We start from the raw sequence: 20,725 nt of genomic DNA on the forward strand, positions 1-20,725 counted from the left end.
GAACGGTATTGTAGCGATCTGTCGCCACACCCATCACAGAAAGCCAGACACGGTGCGGTAACGGGGCCAAAAAAGAGCGTTTATATGTCGGTGACAGCGACATGACAACAGCCGAGGGCTATGGGTGAGCGACAGATGAGTCACACGCACACACATCCACCATGCAGCTTTCCCCCCCTTTTTTCATCGCATATGCACCTGCGGCATAAACAGACGGTGCCAATATTGATATGATGAATTGTGCAAAAAGCCCGTGTGGGTGAATGGATGATGGGCGGTGATGGTGCACGTGGGGCCAGTTTAGGAAAGGTATTTAAAGATGTGGACACGGCTCTCTTGTCAATGCGCATGATACTGCGGTTCCACTACTACGGCACGCTCCAACTCACCTTGAATCGGCGCACGGCCGCTCTCCTGTCATTCGGGTGCGGGGCGTACGGAGAACCAATACACGCCCCAAAGCCTCAATCAGCAACCAATCCAATGACAGAAGAGGCGGACCTGTGGCTGCATTCTCACACTTGGTTTCACTATGCGCTCGTAAAACGGCTCCGTCTACTACAAACGCGGCGGTGCAGGTGCTCTGTCTCTTCGGGAGAGGATGCGGATGGAAGGACGGGGGAGGGAAGGGATGAAGGGAAACGCCACGAGGAAAGAAAATAGGATATGAAAAGGGGGTTTTGCTAAGAGACCGTGAGGTGCAAGGTCGAATATGAGAGATTGGTTGAACGGGGCACTTTGCGTGGTAATAGCTGGTCGGCAATAGTACTATGATTTGGTATGTGGCCACTCTGATAGCAAGTGTATTCAGCACCAGAGGAACGGCCGCTCAAGGTGAGTTGAAGTGCAATATATGTTGTGCCGCACATAGCAAATGATTTCTGGTGTCTTCGTGTGCGCTCTGTGCTGCTTTTTTTGTGATCGCATGACATTTTTTTTTGGGTATGTTAGGTCATATGAACTGTGGGGCTATTTCATTCTAACAAATGGCTGCATATGTCACGTGAAAGTTCAGCCCTGGTTAATTCGTATCAGGGAAACAATTGTCTTGAAATGGCCTGGCTCACATGCGTTCTTATCTGAGATCATCTGGGATAATTCACGTGCCACTTATAGAAACCCTAGAATGATTGGCCATGGCAAAGATAGGTTGATTGATATGGCTGTGGGTTAGGCCTGTATTGTGCTATCTGTAAGGCCCATTTGTGTGATAAAACGGCGAGCAAATTGGACATAACGTTACCGCTGGCTGAGGGGGAAATGTGTGCATTGTATCATAGCAAGCAGTCCCATTTGAGTTCTCCAGAGAGGGGTGTGACCGTCTGATCCCTCAAGATGGAAAAGTAACTAAATAATGCATCACGTGTCAGATAAAATGCACTCTTCAATTTGATAGAGCCCACTGCTGCATGCATGGGAATCATATGCTGAATTTCACATGCATAGGGTCACAGTGGCTGTGTTTGATGCACGGAGCACATACAGGCTGCAAGGCTCGCCTTGTGCTGATCCTTCATAAACTAGTCATTCCTGGAGCAACAAACTGCATAATATCCCTTTTGTTCATATTTTTTTTCTGACCCATGTACTTACTTAACCTTGCTTTCCCATTCATGTCCAGACGAGGGAGACATGTGCCAAGCTGTCGCCTGGTAACTGATCCCAATGACCCCTCATACCCAGTCAAAACTGGTCTGCTCACAGGTCTGGCTCCTCATATGATGCCAGCCAGGTCCAAGCTGAGTACAGTGTGAAAACTTCCTGTAATGCAGTGAAACACATTTGATTTAGGAACAGATAACCTCTCATGGGTGTCATTGTCATTAAAAGTCTCCATTTTATAAAAGCATATGTGGGTTAATAATATTGATTCAAAGGTGCTGTCTGCTGTGGGAACTGCATTGAAAGTGATGTGCTTTTGGGCAAGCCTACAGGCCGCACCGGAGAGTCGCAAATCACAACCTATTAGTAATGATGAATTTGAGTTGGTCTACTTCCTATATTACAGTGTCCCAGAATGTATTTTCTGAACCCAATCTTATATTCATCAACTTTTTCCTACTGTTAAGGACAACACTTGAAGCCTGTTTTCAGAGTTTAGGCAATATTCATGCAGTTTTAATGCTATGAATGCCTTGAAAGTCATGTGCATTTATTGCAGCATAATCCATCGAAAGACTGCTTTCTGAGGATGTACGTAAGTAAAAAAAAAAAAGTTGACATTTTTATACACCTGCTTTGTGATGCGAAGTGCCATGCAAGTCAGCGGTTTCAGCATCTGCCCTATCTTGTTGGATTGGATATCATGCGAACAAAATGGTGGTCCACACCTGACCATGATCTAGCAATTAGAAAATACTATATTAATGAATGTTTGATTTCTTTTTCTGGGATTTTGCGGGGTCAGACTTGGAGGATAATGTGATTGAATTCATGCATGGGAGCTGCAGGTCAGATTTCTAGGTACCAGTGAACATTAATCAAAATGTGGTTGAAAATATGCACTTTGCTTAATGTTAGACATCAGCAAAGAGCCAATGAGAAAACAGAAAAACTAGATTAAGAATAGCTTTATTTGCCTGTGGAGAATTACATTTCAAAATTGCTTAAAATTCCTGCCACAATTAATGTAAAATATTTTTTCTTGGAATATTTTCAGAGAATCATATTAACAACATATACAAACAAACAATATTATTATGTGAGTTATACAATAATCATTATTTTATAATCGTGCCTTCAATGTGGGGGTGCAGAATAATAATTTTACTACAAAGAAAGCCTTAAGTAAGACATAAATGTAATTTCCTAGAAAAATGGCAAACACCATCAGATAATACTATATCCTGGGCATCAGGTATTTTCAGGAGAAGAGTTGATGTGCTTATCTTTAATGGACTTTTACTGAACCGCTCATTAAAATATCATGCTATGGTATCACACAGCTGTGCTTAAACTGTAAAAATAATTAGTAAAACACAAATCAAAGATGAACTGAATGTTGTATTGCAGTGAGACTTTGCAAGATGCTCTGGATAGTTAGTGTAGAAGAGGTGATCACTCAGGCTCCACTGGAAGTCAGTTCTCACTTCAACATGTGAGTTTTGTTGGTTGCACAACCTGATGCGATGTGAGACATGTTCTTTCCATACATGGATGTGCTATTTACGGCATGGTGGCCATGAAGACGGTGTCATCTGCAAACATGGGTAGTTTGAAAATCTGAGGCTGTATGATGTAAACGGAACATAAGAATGCAAAAGCACATAATATATAGCTGATGAATCCTTCAGACAATTAACAGAAAATGAATGGGAATATTGAAAGAAGATTTCCCCTCTATGTTTAGTGTCACTGTGAAGTAAATACTTTTGGGTTTGCTGTTGTGTGAATCTGGGAAAAACGCCATTGTAAGAGACTGAATTTGGCTCCTGTACTATAATCTGTGATGAATATACAGTATTATAGACTTATCAAAGAGAGAAAAATTGCTACTGAACATAATCATTTGTTGCAGCTCTGTGTCCCTATAGAGTTGTGTTTATAGAAACTGTCTGACATGAGGTGTCTCAGATCTGTAAGAAAAACTAAAAGCTGCCAATGCAGTAAATGGGTCAAGTTTAGCTGGGATTATATTTTTTGTGAGGTGGCTGGCAGGATGGTGTTAAAAGTGGAAGGTGAAGTCAGTGAATAAAGACCTGACAGAAGAGCCGAGGGAGTCAGGATTTTTCAAGACACAGTGTTGTTTGTTCGTGAAGCAGGAATAAATCAGTGACTGTGTCTAACCAAAAGTGGGATAGCACCAATGTGTTTGAAGGTTTACATTAGGATTGAGGGTTTACATTAGGATTGAGGGCCTGAGTCGTTGTTCAGATAACCTTGTCCATCTTTAATGTGTGAATGGCTGAATATTCTGGTTAAGCCTCAGGACAAACTTGTCCATCCAGCTATTCAGCCTTTTTGTTGCAGGCAAGACAACATGTCGGACTTACAACCAAAAGAAATGCCTGCAGTTACTAAAGTGTGCACAGAGTCAGCCTAAGACTATGTTCAGACAGTCGTCCCCAGAAGACTGAGGAGGTGATGATGCAGAGTTTGGGGGAAAAAAAGAAACAAAGAAAAATGCATGCTTAACATTTAGCTCAACTCTTGCTGCAGCACAATGCAGTGTCATCTGGTGAGGTGCGGCATTGACCAAGCAAATATGCGCAAGTTAAAATGCCACATAACTTTGTAATGTGAACAACTTGTTACTGTTTTGGTATCTGATAAGCCTTCAAACTCATGAATCTATTACCCCCCCCCCCAACACAGCCTCTGGCATTAATGCCCAGTAGCTTGTCTAAATTGTGACTCTAATGGTAACTTGTCTAAATTTGAATACAGCCTTGTTCACCTGCACGTTGTCAACAGTCTCATGTATTTGCCATTTGTCATTCTTGGCGAGTGCTGGAGGTGTTGAGCTTTGCAGTGAGCTGTGGATTAACTTCTTAATTAAAGAATGAATTAAACTTAAAGGATGGAAACAAGTTACAGCCTTATGAAGGGATAATTAATTAAATTAAACAAATAACCAGTTTCAAAAGCCACAGTGTTCTGAAATAGTAATTAATAAAACTTAAGTGACCACATTCTCATCAGAAAAATAAGACTAATTACAAAAACTCTTAAGAAAATTAGACCATTATCTTCAGATGTTTATCTCATTAGACTCTGTCCACAAAGCAACCAGTTAAGTACATCAATCAGTGATCTACACAAAATAGCTCAGGTATGAGCAGTCAGTCACAGTAAATGGACGGTCAAAGAAGTTTTCTTGTGCCAAGTGCCCATTGGGGAGGCAGCATATGGTCAGGGAGACTCTAGGTTAGTTCAGCAAAGTCAACGGTGACTTGGCAACCAATCAAGGTGACGCTGATGGCGATATAGAAGTAATTAAATGTCATTGGCAAGTGTCGGGGAGTGGTGAATTTGAAGGACTATTCTCACTCTGAGTCACTGATGGCAGACTGACTTTCCTCTCAGGTCCTGTGCTGGGACTTGGTGTTTTTTAAGCATTTGTTGAGCTGGCTTTTGGCCAGATGGTAGCCTATTCATCTGTAATTCCCTTCTTGTGAGCACGCTCCTTGATGTTTCACAGGATCCGGAGCTCACTCGGGAACCTTGGCGTGCCATACTTGTTCTTGTCACTGGGTGTCTTCTGAAGGCATGCTTCTTCAAAGAAAAAGATATAGATGCAGACAGTATTTTGTGAAGGTGTCACAACTGTCACTCACATATCTGAGGCCTCCCAGAAGTGCTGAGGCAGAGTCTGAAAGCCCTCCTACCTTCTCGAGGGTCCAGCTGTAGATTGTGGCTCAGATAGATTGGGCTGTCTTCAGTTTTTGTCTGGATGCCGGAACTGTCTGGGACATTGTGTGAGGCTGCGTGCTGTGACATATTTCAGAAAATGTTTTGACAGCAGTGTTTTAATTTGTCTGCTGTGGATTTAAAAGTCTTAATGATATTGGTAAGGGGCATGATTGTCTATTTTTCCTCTACTGTTATGACTGCTTTTCAGTGTCAGTTAGAAATCAGAATCCAAACCTCATAAAACCACAACAAAAGAATGGAAATCTGTCTCTTTGTAAGGGACAATGTCTGTTTTGGTTGAATTCCCTTTTTAAAAAAAATATGATTCAGTCATTGAATAATAGTTGACAATCCATCTATAAGAACTAAGGCCCTCTTGACCTCTGAGGTCTCTTGCAAGCCCTGGTAGTATTTCATTGTTCAATGATGGGCACTAGATGATACAATGCCACATGGGGTTGCAGAGGTGAGGTCAGTAAAAGCAATCAAGGTCATAAATGAATAGAGGAAAAAACGATATTTGAAGAGGACAGTTGTATCATCTCTGGATTGATGTGGTTATGGATTAGACCTGTTGCAACTTTGTATTTCTTGTTTTTTCAGCTATTACAGCTTCATATGAATCTGTGATGTTTAACTTATGTTGTCCATATGATATGAACACATAACATCCTGACTGATCAAAATCCTGTGAATTTTTTTGGGTTTTTTTTGTTTACGCCAGAATATTTTTATTTTTATATGAAGATATACATAAATGTAGTGGAGTGGCAGTATAAAGTTGCATAAAATTGAAATACTTGAGTAAATGTAGGTAACTTCCTGTCACTCATGTCCATTGCCTTGATTCAGCACCCATTGGGTAAAAGGTGGGAAACATCTTGGACAGATTACCATCTCAATATTATTATCTCAACAGGCCCAACAGATAACACACACAATATGACTTGGCAGTCTTTAGTTCACCTGCGCTGCAAGAACCAGGACTTTCTTGCTTCCATAAATAGCCGCCATGCAGCTAACTGCTGTATCATTAGATTAAAAACCCTATCAGCCAACTCAGCTCAACCTCCTGTTTTCATAGAGCATCAATAAACTGTGCTCACTTCCCCAATGTGAAGAGAGAAATCACTTGGGCACAATATTGTTTAATTACTGTCCATTTTTAGCAGCACTATGCAAGTTGTGCTGTCACCGATCCCATTTTTGGAAATTAGCTGGTTAACGCTAAGTATTTCACATATTTGCTTGACTGGTGCTTTAATTTGCCTGCCAAGCCGTTCTGAAATGATCTTCCCCTGATTTGGTCCAACCAGTTTGTCATTTTCCAACAAACCTACAGAACAACTTCATGTCTCTTATTCGTTTTTTTCTTTCTCTGCTGTACTTTTTCGCTCACAATAATGACAGTAAAGCTTATGAGCTTAGGAAAGGGCCTGTGCTCAAGCTGTGGATGGCAGACTCACAGTACTGGGCATGTGCCAGCTCTTTCTGGTGATGCCCCCTCCCCCTCCCTCTCCTCTCCTCTCCTCTCCTCTCCTCTCCTCTCCTCTCCTCTCTTCTCTTCTCTTCTCCTCTCCTCTCCTATCCTATCCTTTCGTCTCCTCTCCACTCCACTCTCCTCCTGCAGCCAGTCCAGTCCCAGTGGAGTCTCCTTGCAAACAAAGCCTGCAGCATTCTGGGAAAGCCAGTTTTACAGATCATGTGGTTCTGGTTGGATAGACGTCTCTGCCAGCTACTAGATCCTCATCTCTCTGAAAGCATGTAGGGCTATTTTTTCACCACGTATAATAATACAAGTACAGTATGATAGTGTGTTGATATTTCTATTATAGTAAATCCAGTTATATGATCTATACAGCTAATAGTCTGTCTCATTTGGTAGCTGAAAAAATTAAATATGTATAGGTCTGTGATTAAATAGGTAGTCAACTGATAAATTAAGTTAATCGCTGATTAAAACTGAGAGAAAAAACAATAGTTTGTGGATCACTATAATGTAATTTAAGTTATACACAACATTTTATGTGGGCGTAAATTAGTGTGACTTTTTTGTCTCATGTTTAGGCATTTATGGGGTAACATACTGCAAAAAATATTTTCTCTGCACCAATTTCCAAATTGAAAAATGATTAACAATATACCAATTTAGCTTCTTAAAGGGGGCATAGCTTGGTTTTTTTCTGTTATTTTTACACTGTTATAATGTTGGATGTCCATGTTAAACATGGTCAAAGATCCAAAACTTTTGGTGAACAAATGTAAAATTGCTCCCTGAACATCAAAATCTAAGGTTTCAGCCTGTTCTGAATGCTACATTTGCAATGTTACCTCTATTTCCTTGATCAAACTGATGTCAAATTGTTTGCGCATGCTGACAAATGGCCATCTATTCTTTAGACTTTATTGCTAAGGTTGTTCCATGGGTTGCTTCTGTCCTCCACTCGCATATTTCAGATCAGATTCAAACTTAAAAGTGTAGGAATATATTTGACAAGTTGACATTTTAAGTAAAGAATGGGAAAAAAGTGAAATCCTGTTACTATAGCTTGTTGACGTTGCCTCCTGAGTTGGCAGAAGTCTGTGGAGGCACAGCTTCCAGAAGCTGGCCAATCAGAACAGAGTGGGCTCCTCGGGAGGGGGGCCTTAAAGCGACAGGAGCTAAGACTGCCTGTTAAGAGACAGAGGCTGAACTTAAGTGCCAGTATAAGATAAATAAGTTTAGAGTTTTTTCAACTCTAAATTAAGCAAAGAAATTTCAGTAGAACCCCAGAATAAAAATATAGACCTGGGGAGGTCCATGATACATCCCCATTAAAGATTATGTTGGTCAATGTTGATAGGTGCATCTCTACATCATTGTACCTGCTCCACAGGGTGTATTCCTACCTAACGAGGGAGAATCAACTTTGATTTCACAAGGTTCAGACTACTCCTTTAAGACTCAACAGAAAACAACAGCATTGGTCGTTCATTTAAAATGACCAACAGTATGTTTCCAGTTTCCTGACGAGTGACCACTTCTGATTGTATGAATAATGACTGTTGTCTCTCAGTTGCAAAGGTGGAGGTAGTATAGTGTTAATGTCTTAGTGAGGAGTTCAGGTGGACTTTAGAGACAGATAAATAGAAATACTCAAAATACTGCAGGATTTGGGGACTTACTACAGCATAAACTGTATTTTTTCCCCCATCGTAACGTTCTAAGAAACATAACTGACATCCCAGTTTCATAAGTAGGATCCGTAAAAGCAAAATGTATATATTTTGGGAAATAATGAGTGTACAGGCCTATTTAGAATTGTCAAATCTACTTTTATTGATTAAGCCATGAGTATTATATTATAATATTTTAACATTTTTGTCACTACAGATTTTAACCTGGGGAGAAAATCTTTTGTTTTCTATTATAAATCTTACAGTGTTTGTTTTATTTGACCAGAATACTCATGATTTGACTGCTATTCAAGTGTTACAACATGCTTAAAAAGTTAACAAGAGTAATTTACAAAAGACAATAAGTAAAGCAAACAAAAGTCATTGTTTAAATGATGGTAATGATGCTAATGAGTTAAAACAAGTTTCCCATATAATAAGATATTGAAACTTGAAACAAACCACATGATGAATAATAAATCATATTGATATAGTATTCATAGTGTATAGTATTCAATCCTTCAATCAAGGACACATTTCATGCATCTGGAAGGAACTTTTGAATCCTGAATATGTCATGTGTTCCCTCTATTTTCAGGAAACACATACATGTATTTGCCCAAGAAGTACTTATTTCCAGTGATCAGTGTTGAATCCACAGTGAGCACACTCATGTCACTTCTAACTGCAGCTTGAGTGTGTATACGAGAGACTCACAGAGGAGGAAGTGAGAGGGAGCGAGCAAATGGGAATTATATGGAAGTGGATACATTGATTTGAAGATATGTGGAGCCAATGTTGTTCTGTGGATGTCTGAGCAGCTCAGATGTAATATATGAACATCTTGGCTAAAGTGTTTATAACTTATCTAAAAAAAAATGCTTTGAGCGACTTTAAAAAAATGACTGAATTTCTGTGACTTACAGCTTCTGCCAAAGACGCCCTATAATGTGCACCTCCGGCAGTGCAGTACCCAGCAATGTTGGTTTGCCCTTTGTGCCTTTGGCAGGCAAAACCCATTTCACACATCTCTCTCTCTCTCTCTCCTTGGTCTGTGTTTGAGCAGGTGTCAGCACATCCATTGCATCCCTGACTGAGCATTGCTTGTCAGAGGGGGGAACTTTGCCATTAAAGAAGACTAAATAATGAAGAGACCAGGGGCCAGTTGCATAAAGATAGGCCTAGTCTTTGACTTGAATATAACTTTTAAGTCAGACTTGCTATAGACACTTAAATTTACTTCCCTATGAGTGATGAATGTAAGACTGAATTAGATTAGCCTGTCATGCAGTGCATTACGGGAGAAAACACTTCAAAGAAGAGAAAAAATGTCAGATTCGGAAGATCGACACATTTTACACTTGCTGAAAATCTGTGTCTGCTTTTTTAGTTTTAATGAACTTAACGGAAATCTGAAGTGACACCAAGTATTGGGGAAAATAACTGAAAAGGTAAACAGCATAGATGCAACGGTTGTTAGAATATGGTACAAGCTGAAAAAGCTGAAAGCTGAAAAAAACAATTGACAAACTCAGGCTTAGGGCAGGAGGGGGAAGTGGCTAACTTTCCTACCTCAAATTAAGTCAGTCTTAACATTTATGCAACAGACACAATTTGTCATTTCTGCCACTAGGGATCTCTCAATCAAAACAGTAACTAAAGATGGAGCTTGATGATGCAGTGAAGTAGCGTGGAATCATAGTAGTTATTGTCTCCATTGTTTAACAACCAGTTTCTTCTGGTTAGGATTACTTCAGTGTTCATCGTTCAGGATGTTTTTACCAAGAGCCGAATTATCTGCAGAAGTTTCCTCCTCTCCAAAACAAACAGACCCAGTGATTAAAACACTGAATAAAGTGTTTTTCCGACGCCGTTGAGCTCCCGCTAACATTTGCTCAGCTTGTTTCTCTAATAACTTAAGATCCAGATGTCCAATGACTAAAATCCTTCATCCAGACAAAAGATATAGTTAAAAACGACCAAGATCTAACAAAGTGTATCATAAAAATGTGGCTAAAACTGAATAAAAGTAAATTTATGACAGTTTCTGGACAACCACAATGTTGACGTATGCATCTTGTGCGCGTATACTCTTTGGTAGAGGGGGTATGACGCCATTGACAGGCGACCAAATGTAATGAACCGTTACCTTGATTGAAATTATGGATTTCTGTGGATTTGAAAATTGTTGGAAACATTTTGGACAATGTAAGTACGCAACTTAACAAAATATATGATATAGGTCTAGTTGTTTTTAGACATTTTTAATGCGGAATAGTTACATATTATAGCTTTAATTAGACTACTCTAACCTGACAATCTAAGACCAGTCTAAGGCCAAGACGAGTCTTAAACTAAGTTTATGCAGCTAGCCCCAGATCTATTTTGGTTTGTCCCTGTACAGAAGTAAAAGCAGTAGACAATAAAGGCATTGTCTCGTCTGCTGAGTGTGTTTTGTAATAGTGGACAGCATACTAACTTGCACTGGAAAAAGTAGTAGTCTTTTGGTGTGTAAACTGCTGTGTAAAAAGCATGCGAAATGTGTTAGATCACATCTTGAAAATTCAGGTTTTGAACGTCCCGCATGCTGAAGAGTAGTTGGCTTAGTCTTAGTGTTTCCTGCTTGATACGTGTAGAAGAGAGAAACTGAAAGAGGAGAGGAAACAAGGGAAACCAGAGTTGATTGTATCAGTCACTATGAACGATAAGAGTGGAAATGATAAGAGTCTTTGAGCTGGAGTCAGATTCCTGATGCTCACCAACAATCAGAGTAATTCTTAGCAAGTTGCCGCTGCTGAGTAAGAGCTCTGAAATATGTGGGTGCAGTACATAAGTGCAACTATCCCTCTTTTTTAAAATTTTTATTTCTTCTTTGCTGAGAGCAGTGCTCTTGTTCACACTCACACATTTACACACATTCATAACTTGACGCTGCCCAGTACACGTAACCTGCAAAACACTGCAGGATGCTGTGAGAAAGAGAATCGTGTCCTCTGGCACGAGGGGCATCACTTCCTTTTCTGCCACAAAAAGTATAAAATCAAACCGGCCTACTTTTATGGTTTATTTATTACCCTTTCACTCAGAACAAGAGGGTAAAAGAACTGTATTTCTGTGTAAAAATATGCTGTAAGTGAAATTCAAATCCAAGAAAGCCACATGAGTGTAGTATTAATGGGGAAATGTAACCTTATCTTCAGTCTTTTATAAAGATGTTTGTTACTAATAGTAGCATTTTAACATTAGCAAAGTGTGGAAAATGCTGACATTAACATTAGTCAGCTAATGTGCTGTTAAAAATTAGCTTGTTGTTTAACATTTCTGTATTTATGTATATGTTTTAAAAGCACACATAATTCACTAAAATCAAATGCTGACACTGACAGCACAAGAGAAGTTCATTTCAGTTTTATTCCAGAGCATATATTAGATAGGTTTAGGTTATATAGGTTTTATAGGGCTTCAGTAACATAAATGTTAGCTTGTCCAGCAGGCCAACAACACCTGCATTTCATGTTACGTCAACCAGGTTGTATTTTTTCGGTAACATTTTTCTTTCATACTTTATGTAGCTAGTTTTTTTAGCTGACAGAAACCAGAACATTAATGCTCCTTAAACACTTTAGCAGAGAAATGATTTCAAATGTCAAAAATAAAGAAGAAAAAAAGATTGCTAACAGAAGTGACGCATCTCACTTCCAGGGACCCTCCCGGCTCACAGATCTGGGGTCTCCAGACAAACCACACATGCTTTCTTAAGCTGTATGTGTATCACTGAGTGCATTTACATGTACAGTAGTATCCTGGTTATGATCAAGTTGACACATTATCACAGTTGTAAATAGGGATGGGCATTTGAAGAAATTTCCTTAATCGATCATCGGGAAAATTAACGGTCAATTATCGATTAATCTTTTTTTATATGTATTAAAAATGCCTACGGCAGAAAATACTAAAGAAAGCGTGTTTTTCCTCAATGAAATCTTAATTCCAAGAAGAAATTATAGACCAACACTAGTCCTCTTATACAAGGCAGTTAAGCTGTTAAACAGAAAACAAAACAAAAAGGATATGTGGCGCGCTCGTAAAGGTAGCTCTGAGCCAAACCTCGCAAATTAACAAGCTAAAGCTATGGCGCTCGTGGTAAACACAATTGTTAGAGACAATTCCAAAAAATCATAAATCATATCAAACGATAATATGTAAATAAAAAATATAATATTATTTAGTGCTGACAATTTTTACCTAAATGTAACTTGAATAAATCCAAAAGGCACGCAGCCGAGAAAATAAAGTTACTACAGCCTACTGATTCTTGTTGAGGAAGATGAGCATGTCAACGTGCTCAGGAGTTTATTAGTCTAGCAGCTGAAAACATCCGCTCCGAAGGGAGCGACGTTGCGGGGATGCAGAGGTATTGCCCGCTGTGCATCGCAGCTCCTCCGTGCTAACACTGAGGTGAAGGTAGGTTGAGAGGAGGAGGAGGATTCATTAACCAGTGTCGGGTGTAAGTTGTTCAAGTGGTACATCATTGGGGTCGTTGTTGTGTTGTAGGTATACACGGCATTGCAATGTTTTCAATGAGCTTCGTTGTTTTTTTAGCCCGAAATGGTCCCACACCAAAACTTTGCCTTGCTCTCTTCATGTTTACTTTCGTCTAATTTCTACAGCATCCCGCCGGCAACTGAGTATTCATTTTCCCTCTTGAATTTAAATTGCGCCCCCGGCTGGTTGCAGCACGTAGTGAAATTCATTGCAACTTCAAGACACATACATACATAACATACTTTGATACGAACGTTAAATCGATTTAATTCCACGTGATCGAAAAAATTCTTAACAATCAATCATCGATCATCAGTTAATCATGCCCATCTCTAGTTGTAAACATCATATCCTGTTCAAAAAGCAGTCCCTGCCCTTATCCGGGTTTTAAGAAACCTGAGCTAGCTGGATTACCCCAGTACAAACCAGGATACTGTGGCATAGAAACACCTCAGGGACCTCAGTTGAATAATATTAGGAACATATACAGAGAGATGAATTACCAGGTTTCTCCATATTCCATGTAGATGTCATATCCTGAATATGATCAAAACTAGGATACTAGTGAGCGTGTAAATGTGCTGTCACAGCCTAAATTTCATTGGACAATAGGTGTCTAGTCATCCAGCTGTTTGTGCATCTGTAATATCCATTTCAGGTTGTGTGCAGTTTTATGCCATTTACTCTTTTCCTAGACAGGGGAAGTTTGTATTCTGTTGTACTTTAAATGCTGTATATTTGAATTTTACAGACCCAGATTAACAGTGATACACATACATGTACAGATACAAAATTCCCCAACACCACCACCTCTTCACACACACTCACACACACACACGCAAGCCATTCTCTGATGTGACCTTCAGCACATGCAGGCTGGCATTCAATTACCGCCCTGTCAGTGGCCCATCCAGCCCAGTGGCTGCACGTCCTTGAGACTCTCTCTCTAGCCTTCGTCCAGTCTATATTCCATTACATCCTCCACATTAGAAGCTCTGTCCAGCGTAAAGCGGCACTCATATCCTCATCACTTTGAAGCACACACAGCTTTTCAAATCTTTGATATATCCTCTACAAAGTCTCTAACCGCAGTGAGCAACGGTCACCATCGCTCATACACACAATTGAATCCAAGTGAGGTAAATGTTAGATTTTAGTTTTAAGTGTGTGAAATATTGTGCTGGTGTCAGAAAAAGAGGTTTAGACACCCAAGACCAGAAAATCCAAGCACTGCTCAACTAAAATTGTCTCTCATTGAACCCCCTCAGTTTTCATATTTTTTCTCAATATTGTACAGTGCGTTATTGGACCTCATTACTGTCAAAACATTTCCCAGGCTCTGCTCGGCCTGATTATTGCCCAAAATTGCCTTGAGAGACTATTTACTGTACAAATCTGTGATCATTACTGAAAGTACAGAGTAGTGTGCTTTTTGTGCGAAAGCCACTTTCAGCCACTGCCACTTGAAAACACTCCCAGCTGAAATCTCTCGTGGATTTAACCCCACATGACCCCGCCGTTCTGCCGTAATGATTCATGTGCTGGTCTGGGCAGCTGTTGCTTGACCTCGAACAGATGTCTCTTATTGGTTTATGATGTTTGTTACTTCACATTGTGTGTATCAGTAAATGTTTTTCTTTGGCTGCTCCGATCAGTTCATAGTCTTATTCACATTCGTGCCTTGCTAATACTTTTTTTTTTATTTATCTTCTAAATCACGGTGAGACACCTCTCTGATAAGTGCTCTATAAATAAAGATCATTATAATTATTGAAGCTGTAACAAAAGCAAAGCCCTCATTCTGACTAACTCGCCGTGGCACTGCCTGTTTAACCTGTGCCAAACAATGAGGAATTATTCCCCCTGTATTTTGCTTTTGTACATGAACTGCCTTCCGTACAGGTGATTTATCTGACAGTTGAGTGAAATGTTACCCTTCAGGAATTCACAATCATAGCAGTAAATCCACTGTATGGCGAGGATAGATACATAAAACATATTGGTCTCCTGGATTTATTAGCTGTGTGATTTATGCAGATCTTACTCAACAGATTTCTGCCTGTCTGTATTTGGAGAGTTTCAAGCTTCACTCTGCAACTTGAGTCCAGTTGACATGTACAGTGCCAAAGCAGTCTTGAGTTGCCATCATTTCTTGGCTGTATTGATCCCTTTAATATCTATAGTACTGTTTATTTGTAAGATTGCAGGCTGAAGACAAAGCTTGTACCCCTGTGTCACATTTATGTGTTGTTGAGAGCATAAATATTTTCCTCTAAATAAGCCCATAAACCCCTAGCGGGTCACTGTGTCTCCATTAAGGAAATGAAAATGGCAAAAGCTGTGACCAAGCCTGTGCTGATTGTCGCTTCATGAGGATCTCATAAAGGAATTGGATAATTATTAGCCCTGCAATACATTATCTCAAGCCTTTAAAGTCTATTCTCAGTCCAAGATGTGCTCTCCCCGCCACCAGGATCCAAAAATAATGTCAGCCAGAAACCTGAACCCACTAAGCTTTTGCAACCTGAACTGTCTGCTGAGAAAACAATGGATTTCAGCAGCATGCACTGTTGTGCCACAAGGTTTGAGCTTGTGCTTCATGTCAAGTGACTCTACTTACTCAAACCAAACAATGTATTCAGTGTGTTTCATTATGGATGGGAGCCTGCTTTGTTTCCTCTCAAAGCTATAGAGTGCAAGTGCTGGACCCGTAAGTTAAAGACATTCAAAGTCTCTACCATCATTTGTTATCCGACAGTCGTGCGCAGGTACACACGTGTTTCCAGAAAACCTAGAACAGTGGGTCCCAGACTTGGTTGTCTCAGACTGGAGATGGGGGCTGAGATGTATCAGCATTTCTGTGACAAATCTTCCCGTTGCTTACTCAGACAGTCACTATTTCTGACCGCTGCCCACCTGGAAAACTTTGCATGCCACAGAGCAGGTTGTGTTACTATGACTACCAGCAACCGTGAGCTGTTGTCACTAGTCTTAGCTGCAGCAAAAGTGCATATTCAAGAATTTTAATATGGGGATTTTGATGTTGATATCTAATTTCTTATGTTTTGAGACATTTGGAAATGTAATTTGTTAATGTAAATGTTGCCTTTGATGTGGTGAAATTTTATTTAAAATGTTCTGTAAATGTACAGTAAAAAAAGGAAATAAATTGGATTTCTTAAATTAGCCCTAAGGCTGTAAACAGGGAAACAGCTAGCCTGGCTATGTACAAAGGTAAAATCCGTCTGCCAGTACCTCTGAACGTTTGTATGGATTCAACAATCAAGATACAACATTAATTAGTGAGTTTTCAAGGTGCTAGTAGGTGGATTTTGTTACCTTTGCACAGAACCAAGCTAGCTGTTTCCCCCTGTTTTCAGTTTTTATGCTAAGCTAAGCGAACTGTTGCCTGGCTGCAGTTTAATTTTTAACAGATAGACATGAGAGTAGTATTGATCCTCTCATCTAACTCTGAATAAGAAAGCAGGCATTTTTCCCAGAATGTGAAACCATTCCTTTAAAGCACCCCAGAGTGCTGCAGCACCCACTGATCTAGAATCTAAATTGAGTTGACTTTTCTAAAGAGCATTTAACAGGAAAGTTTTGTGTCATATGGCTCCGCACAAGCCCTGTATGGGGTGTTGAAAGGGGTTAAATATAATCTTTTTTTAAAGGTGTTATAAATGAGGCTGCAATGGAGCATGCTCAGGTGTGAATTTCAGGCTTTTGGAAAGCCTGGAAGGATTAGTTTGGGAGATTTCTGATTTTGTTTTGCTTATAACTGGATAGGACAGGTTTCTTCAGAAGCGTATTAAAAGGTCATAGTTTTTACAGGTTGCACGGCAGCATCATGCCCACAAAAGCTTTCCGCAACAATCAACTCTCCTCCTGTTCAGTCTTAGCAATCTTTATGCATTTTGACACGCTACACTGTGCTTGAGCAAACACTGATTCCCCCTTAGTTTAATTTTAATGAAAAATGCTGCTTTATTACCGACATTATTTAGATGGTCCAAATTGGTGAATGTATTTTGTTCGATCTTTGATACACAGCCTCTGTAGCTTGTCAATCAGCTCCCCTATGAGCTTTTTTAATTGTAAAATTTACCACTGGTTGGTGGGTTTTAATTCTGTTTTAGGTTAGTATTCAGAATTGTGTAGCTTCTAGTGTTCTTCTGCTGGTCTATCAAAAACCTACTACAGCTGTTAAATTTTCATGCATGGTGAGCATAGCATAGCTATTTTCCCCCTACTTACTAAAGAGGCACAAAGCAGATTTCAGGACTGAGGCCCATTAACTGGCAGACCACATCACCCCTTTAAAAAGTGTAATTTGATTTAATCTGCTCTGTTTCTGTCCAGAATCTGTGTTGGCTGAAATGAATAAAGTGGATTAACTCTATCACAGGATAATGCAGATTAAACTGGTAAACACAATCACTAAGTGATGCATATGGCCTTTAGGGGTGGAGTTAAGGCTTTATTTTTTCAGTCAGAAGAGCTGGGAGAAAATATTTGGGTTTTAATTCCAGTGTGCATAGTTGAAAGTGTTGAAGTTGGAAGTTCAAAGTGCTCGCAGGTTAGACAAGAAAATTTCCATTTCACACAACAGCGATGGTGGTGAAACATGGCACAGAGAACACAGATCATGATGCCTCAAAATCCCAGTATTTGTTCTTCCTGTAAAAATTATCCCTGATAATGCAAATGATACTGCTAATGAAAGTGTTAAGTTATTCAGGTGGTGTTTCTCTAGAGTGAAACGTCAGCATGTCTCTTGATCCCTGAAGCGATTTTCCCCCTGGGCGAGGGCGGGTAGTCATGCTCGCTCTGACGGTGGAGATACAGCCAGTTCAATGAAAGCGGGGGTGGCAGCTGGAGAAAATCCATTCCCAGAGTGAGCGTTCTGCTGAGGCAGGTATGCCGACCTTTCAGTCATCTGATAGGTCAACGCTCGGCAGCATGCCTGGACATTCATGGCTAAACGCCAGGCCTGGTGGTGCTCATAGTAAAGCTCATCTGAGCAGCAGCCAGCTATGATCAATGGAACCCCTTGGCAGCTCATTTATAGTACAGTATGGCAAAGCCACGAAACACACACCAACAGATGCAGGTGACAGATGACGATAGGCCATTCTGTGCAGGGATGAAGAAAGCTGGTAAAAGGGAGAGGGTTTACTCATGTGTATTGTCCCAGCTATCTTATTGTAGTCCATGAGAATTCACTGTATTTTAAGCTAACAATAGGTTTGTTCCATTTTTCTGCTTGGTCTGCAGGATTTCTGTGCAGAAGAATTTTCATGCACCTTGTTCTCTTGCATGTCAGACTCCAGCGCCGCTCAGATGAACATTAAGATTCCTTGGTTATAGTAAAAGCTACTTCTTCATCCTCTCAGGTGCCCACGGAGTGAGAGAGGAGCCCCGGTTTGTGACGGCACGCGCTGGAGAGAGCGTGATCCTGGGGTGTGACGTGTCCCCTCCCCTGGATGGCCAGCAGCCTCCCTATGTGGTGGAGTGGTTCAAGTTTGGAGTGCCTATTCCCTTCTTCATCAACTTCCGCTTCTACCCTCCTCATGTGGATCCAGAGTACACTGGTAAGATGAACTAAAAGAAGAGTAATCCAGCTCAGAAAGAATACAGAGACATTGTGAAAAATCTATTTGAGCTGTAGGAGATTTGGTTAAAAACTTAGATAATAATCATTTGGATACATCTTGGGATGAATCAAGATCAAGATCTTTTGATTGCCAAGAACAGTAAATCCAGAAGACTTGTCTTATTGACACCACAGCAGAAACAATATTGACAACAGAGTCCCACAGTACTTACTGATAAACAGTAGCCACAAACCATTAGAAGGACATCAGGGCTTCATATGTTCACAGGTTTGAACTATATTTTAGCATATGTGAAAGATGGAGGCTTGCAGATAAAATCATAATTAAAGCTGTAATACGCTACTTTCCATGTGTTTAAAGGAGTAGTTTGACATTTTGGGAAGTATGCTGATTTGATACCACTCTCGTGTCTGTATGGTAAATCTAATGCTACTCTCAGCACCAGCTTAGCTTACCTTAGCATTAAGACTTGTAACACAGGGATCCTGTTGGCCTGGCTCTGTCAAAAGGTAACAAAATCTGGAGGTAATGCATATAACCAATGTTCCCTGAGGGAGGGAAATGAGGTACAACACATCAGTATGGGGATTGCATCCTCGCAAGACCAACAAAGAACCTTTCTCAAAACACCTGTCAAGGCCAATGAGACTGTCAAAGGCAGGAGGAGTCCCGTCTTATCGTGGGGCTACAAAGGTCCCTGCACAGTCTCTGGTCCTCAATCTAAACCGCACATCATCGAGCCAAACAATAGGCAGTGAGGGGCTGCCTTGTGTTGTACCTCGTTTCCCTGCCTCAGGGAACATTGGTTATATGCATAACCTCCAATTCCCTTTCGGTCAGTACACTCGGTACAACACATTAGTGTGGAGATATAGCAACATGCCCAAAAACACCCCTGCAGATAGAATTAGTTGCCCTGATACAGCAGGCGTGATGACGTCAGCTACATCACCCTCCTGCTGCGAGCACAGACTGAGTGACATCCTGGGCTGTCACATCCAGGCAATAAAACTTCATGACTGTATGGGGAGAAGCCAAGCTCACAGCAGAGCACACATCCTCTAGTGAAATCTCTTTAAAAAGGGTCCAAGATGCAGCCATCCCCCTGGTGGAGTGTTTGTGCACGCACCCTCACGCATCTTTGAGGGCTTGCAGGTATAAACACACAAAATGGCCTCTACTGTCCAATGAGAAAGGTGATGCTTGGAAAGTGCCTTCCCTTTAACTGGGTTAGCAAAACAGACAACAGGCTGGTTAGTTGTGCGTCCCTCATTTGCTCAACATACACGCGCAACGCACATACTGGGCATATATTATGCAGACACTGTTGCTCGGTTGATGCAAATGGGGGCGGTGAAAAGGATGTGAGCTCAAAAGATATATGCCCTGTATGACAAGGTAGGTGCTTTAGGGATGTATGTGGGATTAGGCGGCAGTATCACCTCAGAGCTGTCCAGCGCAAACTGTGAACATGAAGGATGAACAGAGCATGGATGTCTCCCACGCGTTTCACTGAGGGCCAATAGGAACGTGGTCTTATATGAAAGCATATCAATGCCCAGACTGCAATGGCTCAAAAGGTGCATCGCTGAGCAAGGTCCCCAAGGATTTTCCGTCAAATCCCACATGGCACACAGAGATAGCCGAGAAATAGATTTAAATAGTGGAAAAGGAAAGACTTCTTTCCAATAATTCTTGGAGAAATGTCAAAATATCCACCACAGAGCTTTGGAACAGAATAATATTCCTTTCGTGACACCAAGCATTGAATAAACGCCACTTCAGCGTATATAACCCCTGCGTGGACACTGCTCTGGCACTCTGTATTATGTCAGTGACATTGGCAGGCAACTCCATCGCTGTCAGTTTCTCCCTTTCACAGGCCAGGGCCACAGATCCCAGATTTCGAGATGCAGGTGCCAAATCTGGCCCTGGGCCTCCGACAGTACGTCTCTGCGCACAGGGAGGCACCATGGTTTCGTGGGCCATCACATGGCGATCAGAATCATAGTTAATCTACCTATGCGCGCATGTTCCAGTGTGGCCTGGATCAG

The 20,725-nt window shown here is 40.8% G+C and overlaps 1 protein-coding gene across 4 annotated transcripts in view; it reads left to right on the plus strand.

Annotated features, from left to right (window-relative positions):
* The window catches only part of igsf9ba (immunoglobulin superfamily, member 9Ba), a 72,025-nt gene continuing 51,300 nt past the window's right edge, over positions 1–20,725 (plus strand). For 3 of the 4 annotated variants that reach the window (XM_042414900.1, XM_042414902.1, XM_042414903.1), the window contains exons 1-2: positions 564–834; positions 18,450–18,647. In XM_042414900.1, the coding sequence (XP_042270834.1) occupies positions 771–834; positions 18,450–18,647 (262 nt within the window). In that variant the 5' untranslated portion in view covers positions 564–770. Of the gene's footprint in view, positions 125–563; positions 835–18,449; positions 18,648–20,725 lie in introns of those variants that run through there. The other variant, XM_042414901.1, reaches the window with a different exon arrangement.

The sequence above is a fragment of the Thunnus maccoyii genome, chromosome 6, assembly GCF_910596095.1.
Source record: "Thunnus maccoyii chromosome 6, fThuMac1.1, whole genome shotgun sequence".
Lineage (NCBI taxonomy): Eukaryota > Metazoa > Chordata > Actinopteri > Scombriformes > Scombridae > Thunnus > Thunnus maccoyii.